The sequence below is a fragment of the Perca fluviatilis genome, chromosome 8, assembly GCF_010015445.1.
Source record: "Perca fluviatilis chromosome 8, GENO_Pfluv_1.0, whole genome shotgun sequence".
Classification (NCBI taxonomy): Eukaryota; Metazoa; Chordata; class Actinopteri; order Perciformes; family Percidae; genus Perca; species Perca fluviatilis.
The window spans coordinates 19,132,813-19,156,516 of record NC_053119.1 but is presented as its reverse complement, the minus strand read 5'-3'; the positions used below and the strand labels follow the sequence as shown (position 1 = coordinate 19,156,516).

The window sequence follows — 23,704 nt, the reverse complement described above, 5'->3', positions numbered from 1 at the left end:
CAGAAAAGTTACCCAGTCCTGCTGAAAATAATTACAGACTAAGTAGATATTTTGAATTATGAAGATTAAAGTTTTGAGAATTTATTGAAAATTTACATCTGTAACAGAAATTGGACGGTTGTGCTTCACAGACAAGCCTGTTTGCATAGCTAGTGATCTTGATCCAACCTGCTTATAATTTTTCCAGAGGAAAAGTTCCACAAATTAATACATTGAATGATAATGTCATGAATCTATGAATTGTAAGAAACTAAACCAAGATTATCAAGCCTCAATGGTGGCACTACCTCTAGGGGTCAGTAACATGCAACACGTTGAAGAATTGCAGAGCCTCGTATGAGTAAATCTACTGTATTACTATCAATCATAAATCAATGAACTAAATACTGCATCTTGTAGAGGTGATTGTCCATTTTCTTACAATAGAAATTATATAAAACAGGAGGTTTCCAAATAATGAGTACCGGTAATTATTAAAATGATAATAGTATAAAAATGCATTTCATAGAATAGTTATTTAACATGTAAACAGTCTAAGCATTGCTTTCATTTCTTAGCCTAATACAAAAAATACATCATAAAGAGAAAGCCATAACATTTTAAGACCAATATTTGGTTTCTAGTGGAGGTTTGGCAGTTTTACAAAAATACTATAGAAGTATATATATAAAAGTTTCCACTTACTCTTCTCTTGTCATAGTTAAAGTTGAAATTGCAACTTGAGGTGCCAAATATATAGCCACTTGTGTATTCATTGTACTGTAAGGCAGTTAGGATTAAGTTAACAGCCAAATGGCAAATTAAAAAAGGGAGGAAAACAATACATTGCCTTCGTGGAAAAAGTTGACTTGCTTTCTACTATCACATACACCAGGTTGCCCAGGAAGACTAGCTTCTTAAGGACCCTGAAACCTCCACCACTTACTTAATTTCATTCAGAAAACAATTTTAACATGTAGAAATACAGCCAGGTAGGCCTGATCAACTAAATTGTAATTCAATTATATTGTAATGATTAACACATTATTCAGTTCTGTAAAACTAAATGAAGCACATTGTTAAGGCCTACCGGTGTGATTCCAAGCTTAATCTGCTCACAAACATCCATTTTATTGTGTCTGTAGCCATAATATGTATAAGAACAGGGATATGATATATAGCCACGTCCATTAGCGAGTTAACAATGTAAAGAGTCATCCTCTGTGTCCTTTTATGCATGGCAGGTTTCAGTCACATGTCTTCACTTTTTGCTGCGGTAGTGGGCCGCCACCACCAGGTAGCTGTCAGGGGTGAGGTCCTTGATGTTGGGGGACTTGCTGCAGATGGGTGACGTCTTACCCTCCACCCGGGAGATTTGGAGCATACGACATGGGTCGTGTTTCAGCAGGTAGCTCTCAAAGGTCTCCCAGCCTCCACCAACACGCACCATCACATGCTTGTTGTGCAGCATCTTCAGAAAAAAATAGGATTATAGGGTCACTTCTGATGTCGGCATTTCAAAGGAGAGCTTTACATGGTTGTTGCTGAGCCCTTCCTTCTATAAGACTAATGTCAATTTACTGATTGAGGATTTGGTTCTCAGGCAGAAGTTCAATGAACAGTTAAGCATGGCTTGGAGGTCAGAGATTGTTGATTGATGTTGGAGCCCCCACACTGGTTGATGTCCAGCCTAATGTTGAGCAGGCTACAGACAAACCGAATGATTGATTCATCTCACAATGATGTAAGGAATTACATAACAACATAACAAGACTAAGGAAGAACAGCCAGGCTGGTGGCACTGTGATATTATTTTGCCACAGCAATGCTTTGAAATAAATGTACACAATAACAATGCTAACAAGCTAATGTAATCAGGTATAGTGTTTGCCATGTTCACCATCTAAATTTAACATGGTAACATTTGCTAACTAACATCAAACACAGCTGAGGCTGATAGGAATGACATTAGTATTGCAGATAATTGGTCATAAACCAAAGTATTGGACACACATTTTTTATTGGCACTAAAGGCAGGAATTCACCAAAGGTATTACAATTAATCTTGAGGAGGGCATGAATGTCTGAACAGAATTCCATGGTAATTCATCCAATAGTTGTTAAGATATTTCACTCAAAACCACAAATGCGCTGGAAGAAGTCAGCAGATTTCTAAAGATTTGGATATATCATTAAGGAACCATGACACTACAAAGCTTTGTGCCAATCCATCTTGCAGATGTTGAGATATTTCACTGGATAAGTGAAAACTTTGACCTGCTGGTGGCCTAGAGGAGTCAGTCACCAATGTCATCAGGATTCCTCCTCTGGGGACCATGAGGGTCTGTACAATATTTCATAGCAGTCCATCTAATAGCTGTTGAGATATTTCAGTCTGGACCAAAGTGGTTGACTGTCTGACTGACTGACTGACTGACTGACTGACTGAGAATCAGACCATGGCTTTTTACATTATACACTCTGTTTAACCAAGGAATTATTATGCAGTGTTTTTTAATTGTTCAATCTGCAACATTTGCTTCAAAAATAATGCCACCTGTCACATGGCACATTCTTAAGGTTGGGTACCAGGCAACATTGGCAATTATAATAAAGAGAAGAAGAAATAAAAGGCTCTAATATACTGGATGCTCAGACACTCGCATTCCCCAGAGGCTGCGCACATAAAACATGTCTGTCTCACTATGGAGCCTTATTACCCCTGTACCTCATTAACTCAACATTATACCTCTACTAAAAGGAGCTTGTTTACCAAATGTCCTTCTCAGAAGAAATAGTAAGCAAACAGGTTGTTATTAAGAATATTGGGATTGATGCTATATTTTATCTTTAAAAACACAAACAGTAGGAGAGTGATTCAGACAAATACCAAACTAAATAATTTGATAAAAAGGGTAAACTGACATGAGATTGTCGCCTCAGTCTGGCTAGATATGAGGCTTCCTGCCTTCCAGCAACATAACATGCAACATTTATAAGCCTCTTAAAAGAATCAATCAAGAGGGCACTGGTGGGGCACTGCTTCCAATCACCAGCACCAGGCCTTCAGGCTTTGTTACTGTAGATTTAATGGACCTGTGTGATGCAGACGGGTTTCAATCAGGTTGCTTTGGGACAAGACCCTTGCTGGAGCCCACTACCTCCTCTGCAACCCAGAGAAGGACAGAGGCCTGGGGCTGAGCTTGGACAGCACTTTTCACAAACACTGTGATGTTACTCTGCCCCCTTGTTGAGGCTACAAGCACCTCATTTATTCCAGGAGCTGAGAAGGTCAGTCTCTCAGTCATGTACAGATAATTGTGGAGTAGACTCTTATATGCGCTGCATGCTACTGCTACAGACACTGAAAAGGCCTTACTGTATTCACGCCTTTTCAGTGGAAGCAGCTGCCGGAGGGTAAAACAATCTAAGGAATTTTAATTAAAGCATTTTGACTGTGAAGAGTGCTGGCTGATCAGGCTAAATCAAGGGTCTATGCATACAGGGAGTTGTATGCTGGACAGATTGTAAAGATCAAGGTTCAGCTCTATTGTCATTTTACAATGTAGGATTGCACAATGAAATGCAGTTGTAGCCCCCCCGTCCACGATACACACACAAAAATATGTAAACAAATATTCAAATATTTTAAATTAGCATAGGATAAAACAATAAAATAGAACTAAGTATGTAACAATAACACTAAAAGAAGAAATAAAAGAGGAAAACTAAATTTGTGATTTCATCTTTATAAATAAACTGTACTTGTCATGACATGTAAGGTAATATAGACCATATACTGAAGCCTGCGTTGGACCAACACTGTGAGCTTCTCACCATTTGTCCTTGGTTGCTCAGCAACACAGCGAAGACTGAAGCATTCAGTCATCAAAAAGGCATGAAATGATGATAAGTATTCCGCTTTACACAGTATCTTATGTTATTCTAGCGGGAAATTAGAGCCTTATTGTCTTCACTAATATAATAAAACACCTGTGTTCATCTAAACCTTACAACAACGGAGATTTGATTGAGAGATGATATTAGTAGTTGCAATATAATGGGCTGACAGCAGAGGACATCCAAGAGTAAACTCTCTTTTGAACGTCTCCACAGCAGAAAAATACCGTCAGCATGAATCACATTCTTAGAGGTGTGAATCCTGGTTGTGGGTTGCCAAGTAACCAGGATCCGAAGAGGACCAATGCTACTTCTATAATCTGTGTTAACCTCCATTTATCCTCCTCCAATATCATTTATCCCTCCACTCAGAGAGAGTCGAGTAACATTTCCTGGGCTGATAGATTCATTGTGATTACAAGATGTAATTAATGCAATGGCCAGGATGGGTGATAAAGCATAGTAAAATATTTTCCAAGTAATAACTTCAGATCATATGAAAATGTGTGGGTGTTATTTTCCCTTTATAGCCAGTGAGCCACATTATGTTTGGCTGAAGATGGACATTGTCGGAATACCATTACCAGTAAATGAGACCTCACAGCAAAGGCGGGCTCTCCAGACACAATGGGTTACTTTCATCCCAAAGCCAGCTCAAGTATCAACATACTGCCATATGCTGTGTGAATAGAGAGGGTTTTGCACTGCACTGTGAGACCGTATTGTTATCAACCCCAAATTGATTTAAATTGAATAGAATGGGTGACATTTCATGAGAAAAAATGCGAACTTGTCATTTTTGTGAGGATTTTCCTCTGTCCTTGTCTTATGTTGTAAAATATATCAACAAAAATAAAACAAGTAGAGTGATAAACCACAAAAAGTGAATGTCCAGTTAAGTTTATAGACACAGGCACTCCGCTTGATTATTACCCACTTTGTATTTTTACTACATTTCAGAGGGCAATGTTGTACTTTTTACAACAACTACAACTACATTTATCCAGCATTTGCAGTTACTAATTACTTTGCAGAATTTTTTTTTTAATTCTAACAATGTGATGCATAGTTGGACAATAAGCTAGCAGTATATAAAGTAAAGTAGGGAGAAGGAGTATTCAGACTCTTTACTTTATTAAAGTAGCTATACAATGTTAAAATCCTCTATTACAAGTGAAAGTCCTCCATTAAAAATAAAAGTACAGAAGGATTATTAGCAAACTGTACGTAACAGAACACATGCAAAAGTATTGTGGGTAAAAGTACTCGTGGCAGATACCTGTCAGTGTTTTATTACACATTGATGTGTATATAACATTTCATGTTGGTGCTGGTCAAAGTGGAGCTAATTTTAACTTTTTTAATGCTCTTGGACAGATGATGCTGATTATATGATTTGAATGTAAAATATGAAGTCATCAGTAACTATAGCTGTCAAATAAATGTAGTTGAATAAAAAGCACAATTTTAGCCTCTAAAATGTATTAAAGCGCAAGTAAAATAAAATGCATGTGTACCTCAAAATGTAACCTAAGTACAGAAGATATACTGCTAGTATGAAACAATAATTCTTCTTAGGTTTAACTATGTAAATAATTTGGATAATTATTTTCTATTGCTGTTGAAACTGACACCAGATGCTGCATACATCTAAACCTTATCGTGATAAACTCACCCGGATAAAAAGCATCTTCTCCCCAACTCGGTATCGACCCTGTGACTGTCTCTCTACACAGAATCTGTTCAGACATCTGCAGGGGGGATCATCAGCAATATGTCTTACCTGTAACACACAAAGATAAACATATTACAGATGTTTACCACTTGATATTAAAAGTAGAGGCAGAGGTTAACTACTGCTAACTTACAGCATCATCCAACTGCTTCCCTGTACTTTTCTTGCTGGAATTGACTTTGGTAGGAGTTGGAGATGGAGAAGGAGACAGGGATGGAGATAAAGAGGGAGATAGAGGAAGGGGCTGAGCTGGGGATACAGGTGATGAAGGTGGAGGAGGTGCTTTCTCTTCTTGTTCAATCTCTTTCTCCAGTTTTATAAGTCCAGGAGGCTCCACATTGTAGCTAGACCAAGGAAACAACAAGTAATGTCATTTCATAAGTGTGGTATTAAAAAGTATATGGTAAATTGATCATAGATAAAGACAAAATATAAAAAGCAAGACCATACCGTGATGCTATCCGTCCCAACTCTAAAAGACAGAGGCACACTTCTCGTGGCTGCTTATGAAGAACTACAGAAGAGATTATGTTTTAGCATTGGGGAATTACAGTATAGACATTGTATGGTTTCTGGAAAAAGGCAATGAGTGAGGATGAGTCGCTGAGTGATGGTAAGATGCAAACAGAAATGAGCTCATGGACTTCATGCATTCAAAGTTCTCCCCTGCAATCCTGGTTATCCCAAATCAAATGAAAATGAATAATGTTCAGATGTGGCATGTATGTATAGACTTGCTTATTTTAACCTCACAGAATATATGACCAGACAGTGAGACAAGATGTAAGTTACACGTGACACACAACACCATGCATTATAGACAAAAATATCCTCTGCATGAGAGCAAACCTGGTGTTGTTACATCTACTGCTAAACTGATACATCAATACAGAGATATAACAGAAGAAAGAGAGAGAGAGATAGAGACAAAGAAAGAAAGAAAGAAGTCTGTTACTGTTTTTTCATTGTTTTGACATGTTTTGACATTTTATATCACAATTACATGTCCACCGCAGTGTTGATGAATTACTGTGTGTGTGTGACTTAGCCTTCAGAAATGATTTGCATAGTTGGAATTGCTTAGCGATGGTCGAGCAGCCATTAGCCAGAAGTTACCAGATTGTATGAATATTCTCGGTATTTCTGTTCCTGGCAGGGTCGCTTACTGTACATCTGATTATTTCAGTCCAGGCATGTCTTAACTGCGAGCATATTTCAGTGACATTACACACAAGAAATCCTTGCAATAGATTAGAGAGACATAGATAACACAGTGAGTGTGTGAATGAGGAAGAGAGCAGAATGTACCCACTCTGGGCTGAGGAAAACATTTGCATAGCACTGGCCTAGTTTCTCACTAACACCACACCCTACTGCCTGTGCTCCCTTTGTTTTATCCAGACATTTTGTGCATGCATCCTTATTGTCAGGTAGAGTTGCTCCCAGCAGACTGCTGCCCTTGTGAGCTTTGTGTGAATGTCAGAGGAGATGTGAGTCCTCTTAGCCTCAGAGGGGAGGACGGGGAAGCAGTCCAACCTTTGTGATACTCTACCTGCACAATCACACCATTCACAGGAGATAGAAATCTGAGTCCAATGCCCTGGCAGTGCCAGTCTGACAAAGAGGCTGACTGTGTTGTATCTGAAGCTTGAATAAAGACTAACTTGTTTGTCAAATATTCAGATTTTCTAGTGTTCTGATTTTTATGGCAGAAAAATAGTACACTCACCTAAATCCTCTGACTCAAACAGACAGGTTTCGCCAACTCCAACCTTACGACACCAGGCCAGGAAGTTGGCTGTGTTGTCCCGTGCAAAAAAGGAACCGGAGGGAGCACTCTGCCGACATGGTATCCTCCGATAGGGGATACTCTGCCAGAGACATAGAGGGGTCAGTCCATGTCTTCATGTACGCTACACAGAAATTAACCTTAGATGAAGAAACTTTAATTGATTAATAGTACTAAGACACAGAACTGAACACAAACTTTTACTTTGTGTTTGACAAAGAGAAAACAAACGTCCACCAGGGTGACTTGTGAGTTTCCATCAAAACATAGAGCCACACACTTTTTATCTACACTGATTTCTTCTCCATCTGCTGGTTTCAGCTCAGGAAAGGACCTTTCCATGCAGATCAATATGGGAGATGGCGGGTTAGAAAACTTGGGCTACTTTACCAGGCCTTCTATGATTTGGGATCAAATGACATGCTTATGGGTTTCAGCCCCCACACGGTCTGTTCTGAGAGATTTATGCGCCGCGCTGTGGTTTTATACAGGATATGTGCGTCTGTGCTATGAGAAAGGTGCAATGAGCTCATGCTGGAAATATTCAGGCTTTTGTGGGTATTTTTCTTTTCTTTCCAGACTCTCCTTTTGACTTTTTCTGGGATCCTTTCTGTTGTTGAATTACTTTGCATTCCTAGAGAAATAATGTTGACCACATTGCCAGTTTCGTTTGATCTAACAATCAGAATGGCTTGTTGTTATTTTTGTGGCAGCTTGCTGAATTATCTGCACCTTTACATGTCTAATAATTGCACAGAAGGCACAGAACCTTTGGAAGCCATTATGTTTCGAGAGATGGGAACAATAATAAGGATAAGGAAGTACTTTGCTTAAATATAACATCATTTTCTTTCACTCAGGAAGATTAAAAATGATTTATGTAGGTTCTCAACACATCGACCTGCACAGCTGTGCATGCACACTGTAAAGGAATAGTTCACATTTTGGGAAATACGGTGATTTGCCTTTTTTGCTGAGAATTAGATGAGAAGACCATACCGCTGTTACATCTAAGGAGTGGTATCAATCTTCTTATGTGACTCTCAGCAAAAAAGCAAATAAGCATATTTCATAAAATGTTAAACTTTTGCTTTAAGTGTCGGTAGTATGGTAATAAATTGTAATGTTGTATCTCCAGTTGCATCTGCAGTTGATATTGATTGATGTAAACACGTGGGAAGATGTGCAAGCATCTGCAAAGGGATTTATTGTTTCTCTCTGCTGGAATCACTTAGTCCCACTCCACACACAACTTATAATGAGCTTTAAAGCCGATGAAAGTTCTCTTTAATGTGGTCAAATATAAGAGTAAACAACCACAGCGTATAAAATGCCATGATACGCTGATAAAGTAACAATTGTTTGATATGAATCATACATTTAAAATGACATAAGATGAATTCCAGTGTATCAGGCATGGAGAACATGATTAATCTTTCATGGCTCATTCAACTGAAAGCGCTTAATGTGAGCTGCAAGTAGCTATACACTAAAAAACATTTGTTTGATTGTAAAGGTCAGAGTAGACCACTTTCTCTCTTTTTTAATCTGCCTCAGGACTCTCTCTGTGTGTTGACCTCCATGATCAATAGGCTTCTCTATTTCAGTAGATCCTCTGCTGTCCCACGGTCACTGACCTCAAGCATTTCCTCACATCTGTGCAGCTACACTCACACTGAGATCAGGAGACTTACCGTCATCAGCACAGTAATGCCTCAGTGCAAACATCAACAACTCTCACTCAAGAGCCAACAAAAGAGTATTTTGCTTCCTTTTCTCTGAACAGAAACTAATCAGTGTTTCCCTCTGTCCCACTGAGCACCAGATGTCAGTTCAATGTGTAAGTAAGTATAGATACCTAATAGTCACTACATATATTAAAAAATAAGGATTCATGTCTGCAAGATAATGCTTTTGTCATATTCAGCACTAGAGACAGAAGCAGTTGTATTTTTTTAACCTCTAAATTTCAGGTTTAAAGGCAATTTTTTCGAAGAAACAATTTGCATATCCAACAATTCTTTTGTGCAGGTACGTTGGAAAATATCACAAATTGGAAAAAAGTTAAATCCCCCTCTCTGCTCTTGCTATAGCATCGCCATTTTTTAACATTTCGGTCCCTCTGGACTACTAATCAAAAAAACTTTTAGTCAAAACTCAACACAAATGTGCTTAATACTGTAGGATGTCTGTATGGACGTCTACAGACTAGACACAAGTGGAAATATATAAACAATATTTTTTCCTTTAATTTGTCAGTAATAGGCTGAACACACCAAACATTCTTGCAGTAGCTCAGAAGCTGATACAATCTAAGGATTTGTGCCACTCAGTTTGTTTTCTTGAGCACTGACCCAGTAAAATATATGATCTCGACTTGCAAGGTAACCCTTTAATCTTATAAAATTAATTAAACCCTCACTCAAGGCTTACAAGAAATGAACATTTAACATAGTTCTGCCAATTCTCACAGGGGATGTGGGGCCCCATCAGTTAATGTGTCCTTGCCAGTGTTTTTTTTTTTTTTTGGCCCTGCTGAAGGCTTCAGGCCCCATCCCCCATCCCACCCTTTGCACGCTGATTTCTGAAATTATGGAGCTCCTTGCAAAGTTGGGATGGTCGCTGCTGAGCTGACAAAACCAATCAACAAGTAATATCTACAGTATGGACAGGGTGGATATCAAATATAATGTTATTTACCATTTTTATGTTTTCTCAGTGTGTGTCTGTGGTACTCTCCAAAGGTTATAATATACATTTTTTTTTTAGATGGGAGGGACTCTATAAGTGTAGCTTTAATTGATTATTAAGGGCAACCTGATATCAGGGTTGTGCTGTTTCCTGTCTCAGGGAGAGTCAATAACACTTCAATACTGTTGTCTTCAAGCAGTCTGGTCCCATAACCCATAATCAGTATGGTTCATAATTTATGTGGCAAAACTAAACATGGATTTGAGTAAACAAAAAAAAACATGTATTTCTTACAGTAGTATGTCTGGATTTCACTTTTTTCTAATCAAGCAGCAGGATTGTTCAAATAGTTGAGACCATAATGATTGTCAATCAAAATGATCTAATAAAAGTTACTCTCCCCTCTCAGAATCAATCCTCCGTCAAATCATTTAAACTCAGTCAATCCAGGAATACTTTCAGCGAAGATTTGGCTTCCACATTAGTGTTTACACTGTAACCGTCATCAGGCCAGACTACTGTAATCCTTAGGTTTCTCTGTACCTTGCTGTTGCCAGAGGCAGGCAGGTCTCCATTACTTTGCCTGAACTTCTCCTGTAGTGTCTCAGCCAGCTGGCACAGCAGGAAGCCATTGTCTAAGCGATCCATAAAGCTCTCAGCTGTGATTTCCAGACCTGACCAGGGGACACATAAAGAAAGCAGAGAATCCAGCAATAAATTCAACAAGAAATGCTCATTTTAAAATAAAGTTCAAGTAAATTAAATGTATTCTCCAGTCCATTCCCAGTTGAAGCTGAACTTGATGCAATGTTATTGACTCTCAGAAACTGCTTGACTGATTGAGCTTGGCAGTGCTGCTGGGTTTAGGCAGCTCTGCAGAAGCCAAATATGCACATTTTACAACATGACTTGGGGGAATCTAGGGGTGATTTCTGGTAGTACACCGTGGGGTGGCAAAGACAAGATCACATGAAAAGGGGGCATCTGATTGTGCACATTATGCCTCATTATCCTGCACAGTTGCAGAGATAGATTGGTGATCAACATATGGTGTCCAGTTGACTGACTTCCAGAGGACCATTCCTTCATAGTTAGATCATTGTGAATAGGAGGTGGTGGCAGGGGGGTGTCTGTGGAAAGAAACTGCAGAGATTTAAAAAAAAAAAAAAAATCCCTTTTCTGTTTCTTATAGGAGGAGGGGTCTGGGGGTTTTGACATTTAATGAGTTCCAAATGTTGTAATTGAGCCCACAGAAGAGAGATTGAAATCTTGAGAAATACTCAGGGAGCTCCTGTCTTATAAGCTCAAACTCTCCCTCGCTCCTCGCTATGTGAGGAAAATATATTCCAGAGGCCTCTGAGAGAAACATTTCAACTCAAATACTCACTCCTATAAATTGCTCAGTTCCTTTAACCCCATCACAACAGCAATATGACTCATCAGTATAACAAAGCATCCAGCTCCCACTCAATCAGTGGACTCGTTATGCCGCACTGCTCCTCCCATCTGAAAACTATAAACCCTGCTAGCATATCAGACGCTTCTTTCTTACAATGTTAAGGTGCTGAACACTCAGGACGTGGGTTAAACCAACAAACTGGTTGGACATTCAAACATGTGGATGCTCATCTTTTTTGGTACTTAATTCCTCACCACAGCAGCCCAGAGGTTTCTATCTCAGAAGGTTTCAGTGCAAACACACAGACCGCCAGAGATAACAGGGGAGATACTAACGTTGTTTTAAGTTGTTCACACACAGACAGAAGTCAGTTTCAGGAACTATACTGGCATTCAGTTGATTTGAAAAAAATATTGTGGGACTGTGTACAGTCTGCAGGGTGTTCCATGGAGTAACTCACAGACAATGGGGGAATGAACTTAACCATATTAAGTGCAGCTACACATACTGTATTTCAAAAGCAACTTTATTTTTTTTAATATTATTTTTTGGGGCTTTTCCCTTTATTTTGAAAGTGGATGGACATGAAAGGGGGAGAGAGATGGGGGATTTCACGCAGCAAATGGCAGCAGGTCGGATTCGAACCCTGCGCCGCTGCAGGACTCAGCCAACATGGGGCGAACGCTCTTACTGGGTGAGATAGAGGTCGCCCCTCAAAAGCAAATTTTGAAGAAACGCCGGTTACACTTTACTTGAAGGTATCTACATAAGAGTGACATGACACTGTCATGAACATGTCATAAACATTATAAACAAGTCATAAACGTTTATGAAATAACACTTCTTTTAGTAAGTGTCATTTGTTTTTTGTCATGACAAGTTATGGTTATGGTTATGGTTATGGTTATGGTTATGGTTATGGTTATGGTTATGGTTAGGGTTAGGGTTAGGGTTCTGACTGTGTCATGACACTGTCAGGTGTTCATGACAGTGTCATGTCACTCTTGTAATGTAGATACCTTCAAGTAAAGTGTTACCGAAACGCACTAGTTGCTTACTGGTGTCACAGTTAAATATGCAAATTGGCATTTCCCCATGCTCATATAAACCATACTGAGTTTGTCATGTGTTAACCTGAAAGTTAATTTAATGCATACACCAAATTACTGTAAATGAAAGTCACTTAATTCAAATCAGATCCTCAGAGTGCCTTATGCATTTGTTTTGTAACTTCACTGTTGAAGAAGTACACTGCACAGGGTGATTTATTATGCAATAGCAGCCTTGCACAAAGCTTCTACTGATGTTCCCTCTGCTGCTTATGGCTATGCATTATTCGAGAACTCTTAATGACAGCCATTATTCAATTAAGGAAAATCTATGGGAGAGTGTGTGAACAGGGAAACTGGTTCACACATTCTACTGACTTTAAAATAGTGTGTAATGAGGATCAGATTGATTCCAGTCCCCTGCAAAAGGTGTTTACAGCAGCAATGCCAGGTCAATTCATGTTGAAGATGAGGAAATTCAAAGCCAAGCTATTTCTAGGACAGGGTGTTAAATGACTCAGCACCAAGTTGTGGGAAAGGATAATTGAGGCACTATAGTGCAACAATACGAAATATAACTATTTTAAAGCATGTGTATTGCAAGATATTCTTCCAAGAAAACCTGTTTACAACAAATTACAGATTAAAGTAAACATTTGAACACCACATAGGCCCAATTTCTCGATGTAAATCAATGTTTTACTGCTAATTGAACTGAGCCTATATCATTTAGTCTAATATATACACTGATATAACCCTGATGCTGACTTATGATCTACAGTTTCCATTAACATAAATTTTAGATTGAGTAGCAAAGGTATTTACGAAGGCAGAATTATTAGTATGTAGTCAGATGTGCCATGCATTTATGTGTTGCTAAAGAGTTTCCTACCAAGAATATTAGTGAGCCACAGGGCCAGGTCTTCCTTCATGGGCAGCAGACTGGCTTCATGTCGACTGGCCAGCCACTGGTGATACTGCTGCATATCTGTGAGGCCGGGGCCACTGGGCTGTTTGGGGCTCAGGGAGCTGCACATGGTTCCCTATTGACGTCCTGAGGAAGGAGAGGAGGACAAGACACACAAAGACGACACAGACAGAGACACAATGTTAACCTTCAATGTGAGTCTGCAAAGAGGACCTCAGTTTCTATATGTACTGTATATAGGAAATCAATATGGAAATGCACACATTAAGTAACAAGTAACATTTGTGTAATACAATACAGCAGATCTGCAAGTAATACTTCATATGTGAATCTTATAATGTCTTATAAATGTCCATGGGCATTTTTCAGACCATGTGTCTCCATTATTCAACATACAGCAGACACAAATAAAGAGCTCCTTCAGATTACAGATACAGTCTATCATAGAGTCCTAATCAATCCAATCCAGCAGACACTGCAGCAGACCTGACATCACAGCCTGTAGGAGAGACTGCATTTGACATCAATATTCAGAGTGACATTTAACAGCTACTCACTGCCTGCAAAGTGAAGTCAATGAGTAAATGACACATTTCTAACAGACTTTTCCAATATGGTGCTACAGTGTGCCAAGCGTTCACCGTCTGAGCTATAATGTGAAAATCTTTCACATCTCAATCCAGTGTCACTCCATTAGTGGATTTGCTTCTGAGACAAGTGAGTAACTGACAACAACACCTGAACTAAGCTGCCATGAACAATAAGTTCATAGTCTGTGATGGCTGAAAATGTCCTCTGAATACCGAGGGAGTGTAACACAATGTGAGGAATCTGACCTTTAAAGCTGTGTAACATTTCAAGGTCCCTCTAGAGTTGGCTGTAACCAAATCACACTGTGGTGCCACACTGGACATCAGGACCTTGATGTCCAACCAAGGTCGTCTTATCTTCCTGAAGACAAGAGTTCCTCGTTGCGTACACACACTAAACTCTGGAGCGCAGCACTCACACACAGGTGCTACATTCCCACAGTCCACTGTGGTGTAGGCTGACAGACAGAACAAGGGCACTGGGACAACATCTCATGTCTCACAGTACAAGGCCCATTCATACAACCCATTCACTAGTGTCAATAAAAACACATGTATTTGACATATCTGTCAATGGGCATCTATGTGATGTTATTTTTCAGAATCAGATTCAGAATCTGACATTAAAGGCTCAGCTTTAGAATCAGAAAAACATCAACATAGCCCAGATATATTAGATTATACAGAGATAAACAAATATTACATTTCTCAGTCTGAAAAGCCTCATGACTTTAGTAAAGCCATCATAACCTACCACAGTTGGCTGCAAATCGCTCCAGGACAGGCATATGGATGGGAATTATGACTACTGAATCACATCAATTAGAAAAAAAACAAGAGTGGCTCTGTCTTCACCCTCGCCGCTCTTCATGCATTTCTCCTCTACTGTAAAACAGTAAACTGATCTTGAGGCTGAGTTGACCATTTAAACAAGAGAACTCAGCATGTTTCTACTGCAGATAAGTAGTGTGTGTGTTGTGAGTCAGTGTTGTTTTCAAGCATCAAATTGTAATCATCAACTGTGGTCAGTAAAGTACAAAGTCTCTTGCAGAAAATATCAACAAAAGCAGAATATTTTCATTTAGGATCTAACATTAAACTGTACAATACGCCTACAGCACGTTTGTTTGTATATCCACAAAATCATAGCACACATTCCAATAACTGTTCTTGTGTTTATTAGTGCACCAGTGTCATAAATTCTTAGCTGTGATCTTGCACTGATTTATTAAAGACTAATTTAAAAATATTATAGGCAGCCTCAGGCCTGCATTTAAAGACCCCTGTGTTGTAAACATTTTCACCATCAACAAACTGCATTTCAAACACACAACTGACTTATTCCTGCACCATACAGATATGTTGTTGGAATTTAGTGCAATAAATTGTTTTTGGATTGCGTTTCATTGGCCTCTTCAAACACTCTGCAGCACATTTCATTTACAACTGTTATAGGATTTTAAAGCTGTCTCCTTCTTTACAACAATGGTCACAAATAAAAACAGCCACAACAGACATGTAATCACTCTGGAAATAGGATAAAAGGAGGACGCCTGATGAGTTATGACTGAAATACTGCAGAGCACCCACTAATTAAAACCAACGAAATTACTGAGAGCTGCAAGTGAGGAAAATATGTCAGATTCTGTGTAATTAAAGATGCCTTGAATTACTTTTGAGAGAAATATAAAAAGCAAGAACAGCCTGTTGTCCAGAAGTAAGACTTCACTGAGTCCCACTTTTAAGTTGGCTATAGAATATATGACATTAAGCGCACATCCCATGCAAGGAGCTATAAAGTTACACAAGTTACAGCCCCCAACCTAAAATATGCATAAAGAAATTCAAAAGACTGACATGCATTTTGCAATAGGGAAGCCAAATAAAAGCGTATTATCTGTGCTCACCCTGAGGGTTCAGTTCTTTGGTGCGCACCTTTCTCTCACTCTTGAGCTGCTGGATCCCACTTTTCATGCTTTTCAGCGCGGTGCACCGACCCACAGGTTATAGCCTCCAAACACTGAACCAATGTGGACCGGGGAGGTCTTTCTCGCTGCGCATTTGCACAAGGATTTGACCACACACACACACACAACACACACACACACACACACACACACACACACACACACACACACACACACACACACAGCACGCTGCTGCTGCTGCTGCTGCTGCTGCTGCTAATGGGAGGGAAGTTTGATCCTGCTGGCAGTGCCTCCCTCTTCTCTCCGCTTTGTGTTGCCTCAATATGACATTTCTGGACAGAATTCAGCAGGTCAGCTCGAAAAGTAAATCCTTCGATACACTGATTTAATGGATTCATTTTTGTCCGTGTGTGCCCATGTCACTGGTGGAAGAAGTAGCTTATTCCGATAATTTACTTAAGTAAAAGTAACCTACTAGCACACTGTAAATATACTCTAGTTACAAGTAAAAGTCCTGCATTGAAAATGTTAGTAAAAGTATGTAAGTATCATCAGGAAAGTGTAGGCTACTCAGTATTAAAAGTAAAAGTAGGCTGCTCAATGCAAAACAATCCTCACATTTTAGAACTATGTGTTTATCGTCAGCTGTACTTGTAGGCATATTGTTGGGTAGTTTAATATATAATAACACATCACATTTTATACTGACTCCATTTTATACATGTATTTTGTTTGCAAAAATCTTAATTTGTAAAGTAACTAGTAACAAAAGCTGTCAGATTAATGTAGTAGAGTAAAAAGTACAATATTTCCCTATGAAATGTAGTGGAGTAGAAGAAGAAAGTGGCATGAAAAGAAAAGACTCAAGTAAAGTAGTAGGCCACCTCAAACTTTGTTACATTCCACCGCTGGCCCATATGTAATCGGATCCAGCTGAAAGATCCTGACGATGTCAAATCTACAATTTTGTGAATAAATACTACTGAATTTGAATGACAGTTTTGTAGTCGTATAAATAAATCATCATGAAGCAGACACAATACCAAAAACATACATTATGAATGTTGTCAAAAATGCTTGAATGAAAGTTTTTTCTCTAATCCTAGTTAGATGGGTTTTGCTTTTGTAGTATTGCAGAGATGTATTACATAAATATAGTTATTATAAACATTAAAACATAAAAACAAAATGACAAAATCCCAATGTGTGTTTCGCTTCATACCTAAATTCGGCATATTGTAATTATTGTAATACGATTATTATTATGATTATTATGATGATTATTATGATTATTATTATTATTATTATTATTATTACTATTGTGGCAGTAAGTTAGTCGGTGGCTTTTATTTTGAAGGAAAATAAATTGGCCAAAATTTAGCACTCAAGAACGCATGCGCAGTGGTAACAGCGGCAGGCGGACCAGAGAAAAGAAAACAAGACAAGTGAGTACAACAGCAAGCAACTATGTTAATTCTTACAAAATATTCCATTAATAGTGTGCCATACTCTCTTTTGTGTGTAACGTTAACGCTGGACTGGATACCATTCGTTAAAACGGATTTTGTTTTAAAACGTGCCACCGGAAGTCTTGTTTAACGTTGACTTCTGTTATTCGAATCTAACTGTTAGCTAGCTAGCTGACCTGTTGTCATAGATATATACACTGTTGCTAACCCGCTAGCTAGCTCAGTAACGTTTAGCAGTTTTTCCGGGTCAGACCGTTTGGGTGAATATTTAGCTAGCTAGCTAAGTTGTGTCTTTCCTCCACAGTGAGCGGCCACCACCGGCGCTCAGAGGCTGAACTGTGAACGCAGAGAGCGCCACATGGAGGCGGTGCTGAAAAACTTGACGAGCACGGCGGAGCTTCTGGCCGTGGCGGCGCAGAGCGGTGTGGTGGAGCAGTGGGATAAACAAACTCTGTCCAGAGCTTTTCACTGGGCACGGTACTGCGAACACCTCTTTTCCAGGTTTCACAATAACCCTGTCATAAGGAAGACTATGGAGAAGCAGCTGCAGCTCACAAATCAAAGTTTGCGAGCTGTTTTCCCTGAATACACAGAAGTCTCTTTCTCGGACATCTCCCGGTGTCAGCACTTGTTGCTTGTTGGGCTGTTGAAAAATCCTGAGCTGCCCATCTCCATCATGAAGATACTCTTTGACACTACCAAGCAGAGTGAGTATCAGGATGTTTCTGGCTTCTGCAGCCACATTATTCAATGCAAATCTGCTTGTAAAGTCCTAAGTCCTCTCACAGACTTGTCAGCTATTGGTGCTGATGCTGAGGTGCAGGGGGTGATGCTGATGGAGAGGTTGGGTGCTCTGCTGAGCCAAGGCACTGAAGCCTGCCAGACAGAGCATATTGTAGACTCTGTCCTCCAGGGATGTGAAGGAGCAGCAGGACATTTCTGTCTGATCATCGCGGCGGCTCTGCTGACAACGAAAAACTCTGCTGCACAAACTGCTTCACAGGATTTTCTTTTGGACTGGCTGCAGAAAGAGCACAATGTTCTGCAGCACATGTGTTCTGCATTGCCTACTACACTTATTAAAGACCTGGCCAAAGAACACCTGAAATTTAGAGATGCATACTGCGATGTGCTGAAAAAGTGGGCCTCTGATATGGAATACAGCATAAGTGAGGGTGAATGGGCTCAAACTAGCACAAACCAAACTGTGTCCTTCCAGAGACTGACTGAGCACTTTCTGGCCATGTTTGAGGCCTGTCCCTCTCTGAGGGAGGATGTAGAAAAAGAGCTAAATGCTTTGAAAGTTTCTGATGGGGACTTTGATGTCAGAGGTCTGAGTGTGTGGGGAGACCTCCTGTCAGCATTAAACAAGTGACTGTCAGTCATGTGCTTTCTTTGGAGATGGAAGAAATGCTGAAATGTAGCCGATTGTAATGCAATATATAAACAAATGTAGTCTGTTTTATATCTATATGCAATGCTTTACCGGGGGTAGGTATTAAACCTCAAAACTTTTTCATACCAAACAAAATTTGACGATATCACAAATTATTGGAAGCTGTCAATGACTAAAAGCTGGCATCAGATGCTCGCTCAGATTCACATTTACTTCTAATCAGACAGTTTCAGTTCAGTTTCCAATTTTGTTTATATTTTGATTAGGCAAAATTGTTGTGTGAAATGAAAAGTACTGTCGGTACCAAAACTCAGGAATCATAAGTATTTGTATCGCAAAAACTGTCTTTTCAGTGCAAAGTACACATAAAAAGCACACAACTCTTAAATATTAGCCAGTCGTTCAGAGAGTTTTTTTTCTTTTGTTATTTAAATTATTGACTCTTTATGTTGCATTTGTTTCAACTTGTGAAATATAATGAGAATCAAAAGCAGAACATACTGGATACATTTACAGGATGGAAATATGATTAAAAAATGTGTGTCAATATTCTAAAATGCTCACTTTAGTGGATCTGGAAGCCTTAAAATACATTGCACTACCCTGTCTCTTTCACAGTATAGCTTAAATATTTTTTGTATTCCATGTACTTTGTAATAATGGAATTAATAGATAAAAAAAATCTCAATACAACTGGATATTTGTTAATAATGCACAGCTTACAAGGTTTGGCCCATAGACTGGTTTGGACAGATGGTATCATCTCATGCTGCCTTGTCATCAGTAGCAGCACGTGATCTGACTGAATTAAATTGAGTAATTGTCAGGCAGTGAATAGTTTACACTTTTTAAATTGGTCTCTGGAGATTCAAGTCTTCTTCATTTATAGCATCATAAATCCCCCCCTTTCTACCAAATATATTATAGATGTGCTGTTTTAAAAATAATTTGGTAGCTGCTTATTTATGAGGGTCTAGAAATGACTTTAAATGGACAGGGGGCTATAAAGAAATTACAAAAAAAGCAAAAGCATTGTGTGATCCAATTTACCCTTTTCTACTGTGCCCACCTAAAATCATTTTCACTTTCTCACACACCATCTGTCACTATTGCCTCTTCACCACAAAGCTGCACTCCCTCTGAATCTAAACATTTTTATTGGCTTGATGCCAGTCATGTGACTCGACTGCCAATTCACACATTTCAGACCTCTCCCGTGTCAGAGCAGCTCTGCGGCGAGGGATCAGTTAGTCAGACCAGGCGTCTTCAATCAAACCCTCCACAATAGCTGTGTGTGACATAACTCTGGCAGACAGCGGATTAGAGACCCGGCCGCCGTACGGAAGGAAACACCAACACGACCACGGCTCGTTTAACACGCCATGAAAGCAATTCACGTTGAGACAGACATGGGTCACTGAGTAAGGGGCTGCATGTACACAACCAATTTATTTCCATCCAATGAAGAACATATGCATCTGGCTGGATGTAAACCAACAATGATTGGTCCTAGGTTATAAATATATATGCAAATTCATTTAATTAAAATTTCCATCATGTTAGGTCAGAATGTGAGAAAATAAATTAAATAATTTAGGGACACATTTCTGGAGTTTATTCAGCGAATAATTTGCATCATGTTACCAAGCAGCACATTTAGGCTTTGGGACTGAACACTGACACATTTATTTTTTATTTTTTATTCATTTTTTTTCATTTTTAGACGTTTCTCACTTTTCTTCACAGCCTTACACATAACTGGCAGAGTGGGTAAGCAGCCGTGTTGGTGATTCATATGTGTGAGTCTGACTCCATATGAGAAGCCTACAATTTAGTCCTCTCCCTTTATCTACCTATACCAAATTCTTTTATTTATATAGGATACATGTCTGACAAGTGATAATAATAAAGAGGAAAGCCCATTATTGTCGGTCTTTTTATGCCAAAAAAATCATTAGTTTTTTTGACAAGGAGCTGCCTTATTTGAATATAAAAAAAAATTCACTTTTGCAAAGGGTCCCACTTGTTAAGTATTAAGACCACGCTTTTAATATAAAACAGCTATTTAGCTTCTTTTTTTTTTTTTGGTCAAAAATGTGAACAAATTGCCAACTGCTCTTAACCTGCAAGGTGAAAGTACAGGGTTGTCTTATTGTATCACTTCAAACTGCAGGAGGTCGACACAGCTCCATAATATCTACCACCAGCCCACTTTAAATGTTAGCTTGGAGATGTCTCAAGTAGCAGCTAATCTCTTGGAACAGTGAGGATGTAAAATTAGAAATGAAACGCACAGTATTTCCTGCTCTCACATCTTATCTTTGACTTGTTTTTCATTCTATCCATAGACTGTATATTATCATGATTCTATCCAGTGTAATATTGTTCTGTGTCAGCGTGGAGCAACAAACTGCAGGGAGACGTGCTCCGGGCGACTGTTGTTCTGCTGCTTCTAAAGGCTCTTGAAGGATAGCGTTCATTAAAACTCAGATCCAGCCCCCATCTGGTAGTGTGAATAGGGAGGCCTCTGAGGGGCGGGGTGGAGGAGCGGGTGGAGGGGTGTAGAGCCCTCCCTTGGCACGTGCCTAAGCCGCTCCAGCCTGGCCCTTGTCTGGCCTCGGTGACGGATCACAGCGGCAGGAGGGCCCCTCCGCACACCTGTGTCCCACTCACAGGACGCTGACGATCAGTGTCCACCATCATCAGGCATGCACCAACCAAGAGGGATTGATATTTTCATTTGGGTTTTTCGCAGTGAAGCTGTAAAAAAAAAGATGGATGGAAGTGTAATGTTTCTACTGAGTCTGAAGAACAGGATGAAAGAAGTTTACATCGTCCTTTTCAGGACAACACATAAAAACTGCACTGTCAGATGCTCCAGTGAGGTGCTGTGGTTGCAGAAACACAATTGTATTGTGGCACAGAGGGAGGGGGTTGCGTTGTAGTAAAGCCAGTGATTACTGTACAACGAAAAAGAACAAAAGAAAGTAGAGCTGCAACGATTAATTGATTATGAAAATAATTGTTAGATGCTGCCCTAAAAGAGAGGTTCTGTAAGTTGCAGCTATTTTATGGTTAACGAATGCCTTTTTTCATTGTGATATAGAAGATTAAAACGCAATAAATGTTCCCTTATCTGCAAATTCTGGCATTTTATCCAGATTCCAAAGCAAAGCACTACAAGCAATGAGAATATCGTGTAAAATCTTATCAGCCTCTCATCCTTTGTCTGTGTGTGTGATACAAGCCTGATTGGAGCATGTTGTAGAGAGGAGGGTATGAAGCTGTCAACGTAATGTGAAATGGGGGAGGGGGACTGGAAGGACCTGTGATAGATTACCTCACATGCAACTGTAGGAAACCAGTTTTGTGGAGGATAAAACAATTGGATGTAGCAATCTCCCTCCTCTTCCTCTGATTATGGAAGATGCAATTCTCCCTCCACATATGGCGGGTCTGAAAATGTTGCCCTTAAAAGGCATCACTGTTTCTCTGCCTCAGTACTGTGTTAGTAGTTTGGTACTGATACATGTTTCAGTGCACAGATGAAAATAATCATAGCACACAGTTGATGTTGCTTTTGGGAGCTCAACAAGATGGAGATGTTTTACAGTGGACACCATTTGCATGTCACAAAAGGAAGTTTTTTTGTCTAAACAGCATCTTAAGTAAAAATCGTTGGAAACATAGCACTCTGGAAAAAAAATTTTTAGTTTGCGTTTGTGGCAGTGGGTGGAGAATAGAGACATATAACATGTCTAGTGAGACAGACTGATTTGGGGTGCCAAGCTCTCCATTAATAAAGCAGTTAGCAAGGGAGGAGAAGAAGGTGTTTATGAAGTCAATTGCCCCAAGATAGTGTAATGTCACACTGGAGGGTGCCATAAAACAGTAATTACTCCATTACTGCTTTGAAATTTGGGGTTGTAATTACCTGATCTTTTTGCATAATGAGGGAGTTGTATTTTAAATTGTAAGTTAAAGGATATTCAGGCAGCAGTGAGGAGAGATCGCTGTGTACAATTTGGACTGTAGACTCGAGAAGGGATCAGGAGGATAATTGCATGCAGGCAGAGTCCCAGGGGAGGAGTGCAACCCCGTCATCAAACACTCATTCTGGCTGGGCCTCATCCTATTACAGTCCCCCAGGAGCCAAACTGCACCTGCCCCACAGACTGACAACTACTCAATCCCCCTTCACTTGCCCTCGCTATTACAAAAACTGCACCAACAACATCACAACAACTAAGTCTGAGATTCTGCAAAGACAACAGAGGGTGGAGGTTGGAGGCAGGTGAATGCTGAGAGAATTCCCCCTATGAATGAAATGTCGACACACAGATTTTGTCCAATTACCGCGCGCACCAACAGGCACGTCACCGGTGCAACAGCCATGACCACTCCGGCTGGTTAAGCATGAGAAAACATGTTCCACGTGGCCGGTGACACAATTGTGTTTTCTGTCAAATTAACATGTGCACCGAGAAGCAGGCGGTGGTGAGCGTTAATGGTTTCCCTCCTCAGGCGAGCAGATAATCGGAGGAGAAACTTGAGATTTATTGTAATTGCTGCCACTGCTGCTACTGGAGGTGTTTCAGACATGGAGCTGCTTCCTGTGATCGAAGCAGAGCAGGGCTACTGTAGACTGCACATTAAATTGATTCAGACTGTCCATCATGTGCATAAAACCGATGGTCAACACCTTAACCCCCACCCCCACAAACTTTGTGCCTGTCTATCATTTCTTCTTAGGAGAGAGGGGAGCTGCAAACGTTTATTTGTAAGAGGCTGCAGAGACTTTCCCTGCATATATTCACTCTGACCTACTGAGAAGGTTGGATAACCTACCAC

At 39.7% G+C, this 23,704-nt stretch overlaps 2 protein-coding genes across 3 annotated transcripts; one reads left to right on the top strand and one right to left on the bottom strand.

Moving 5' to 3' along the window:
• Nucleotides 1-49: 49 nt before the first annotated feature.
• LOC120564075 (growth arrest-specific protein 2) lies at nucleotides 50-16,188 on the bottom strand. 2 transcript variants are annotated; one of them, XM_039808753.1, is made up of 8 exons: nucleotides 15,968-16,188; nucleotides 13,435-13,596; nucleotides 10,638-10,768; nucleotides 7,344-7,485; nucleotides 6,065-6,128; nucleotides 5,748-5,958; nucleotides 5,555-5,662; nucleotides 50-1,450 (listed from the first exon to the last, which is right to left on the bottom strand). In XM_039808753.1, exons 2-8 carry the CDS (start codon nucleotides 13,577-13,579, stop codon nucleotides 1,241-1,243), a joined length of 1,011 nt encoding a protein of 336 aa, XP_039664687.1. In that variant the 5' UTR covers nucleotides 13,580-13,596; nucleotides 15,968-16,188; the 3' UTR covers nucleotides 50-1,240. The 2 variants fall into 2 exon arrangements, with proteins under 2 accessions (XP_039664687.1, XP_039664688.1); XM_039808754.1 differs by having other exon boundaries at nucleotides 15,996-16,188.
• Nucleotides 16,189-17,351: 1,163 nt separating this feature from the next.
• fancf (FA complementation group F) lies at nucleotides 17,352-19,546 on the top strand. The gene is made up of 2 exons (XM_039808752.1): nucleotides 17,352-17,433; nucleotides 17,762-19,546. The coding sequence occupies exon 2, from the start codon at nucleotides 17,816-17,818 to the stop codon at nucleotides 18,830-18,832; it is 1,017 nt and encodes a 338-aa protein (XP_039664686.1). The 5' UTR covers nucleotides 17,352-17,433; nucleotides 17,762-17,815; the 3' UTR covers nucleotides 18,833-19,546.
• The last annotated feature ends 4,158 nt before the right edge of the window (nucleotides 19,547-23,704 follow it).

Coding starts and splice junctions, on each gene's coding strand:
- LOC120564075 (XM_039808753.1), bottom strand. CDS start 13,579: ATGTGCAGCTCCCTGAGCCCCAAACAGCCCAGTGGCCCCGGCCTCACA. Junction 7,486..10,637: donor CTGCCTCTGGCAACAGCAAG/GTACAGAGAAAC, acceptor TGTCTCTGGCAG/AGTATCCCCTATCGGAGGAT. Junction 5,959..6,064: donor TTGGGACGGATAGCATCACG/GTATGGTCTTGC, acceptor TCCTTGGTCTAG/CTACAATGTGGAGCCTCCTG.
- fancf (XM_039808752.1), top strand. CDS start 17,816: ATGGAGGCGGTGCTGAAAAACTTGACGAGCACGGCGGAGCTTCTGGCC.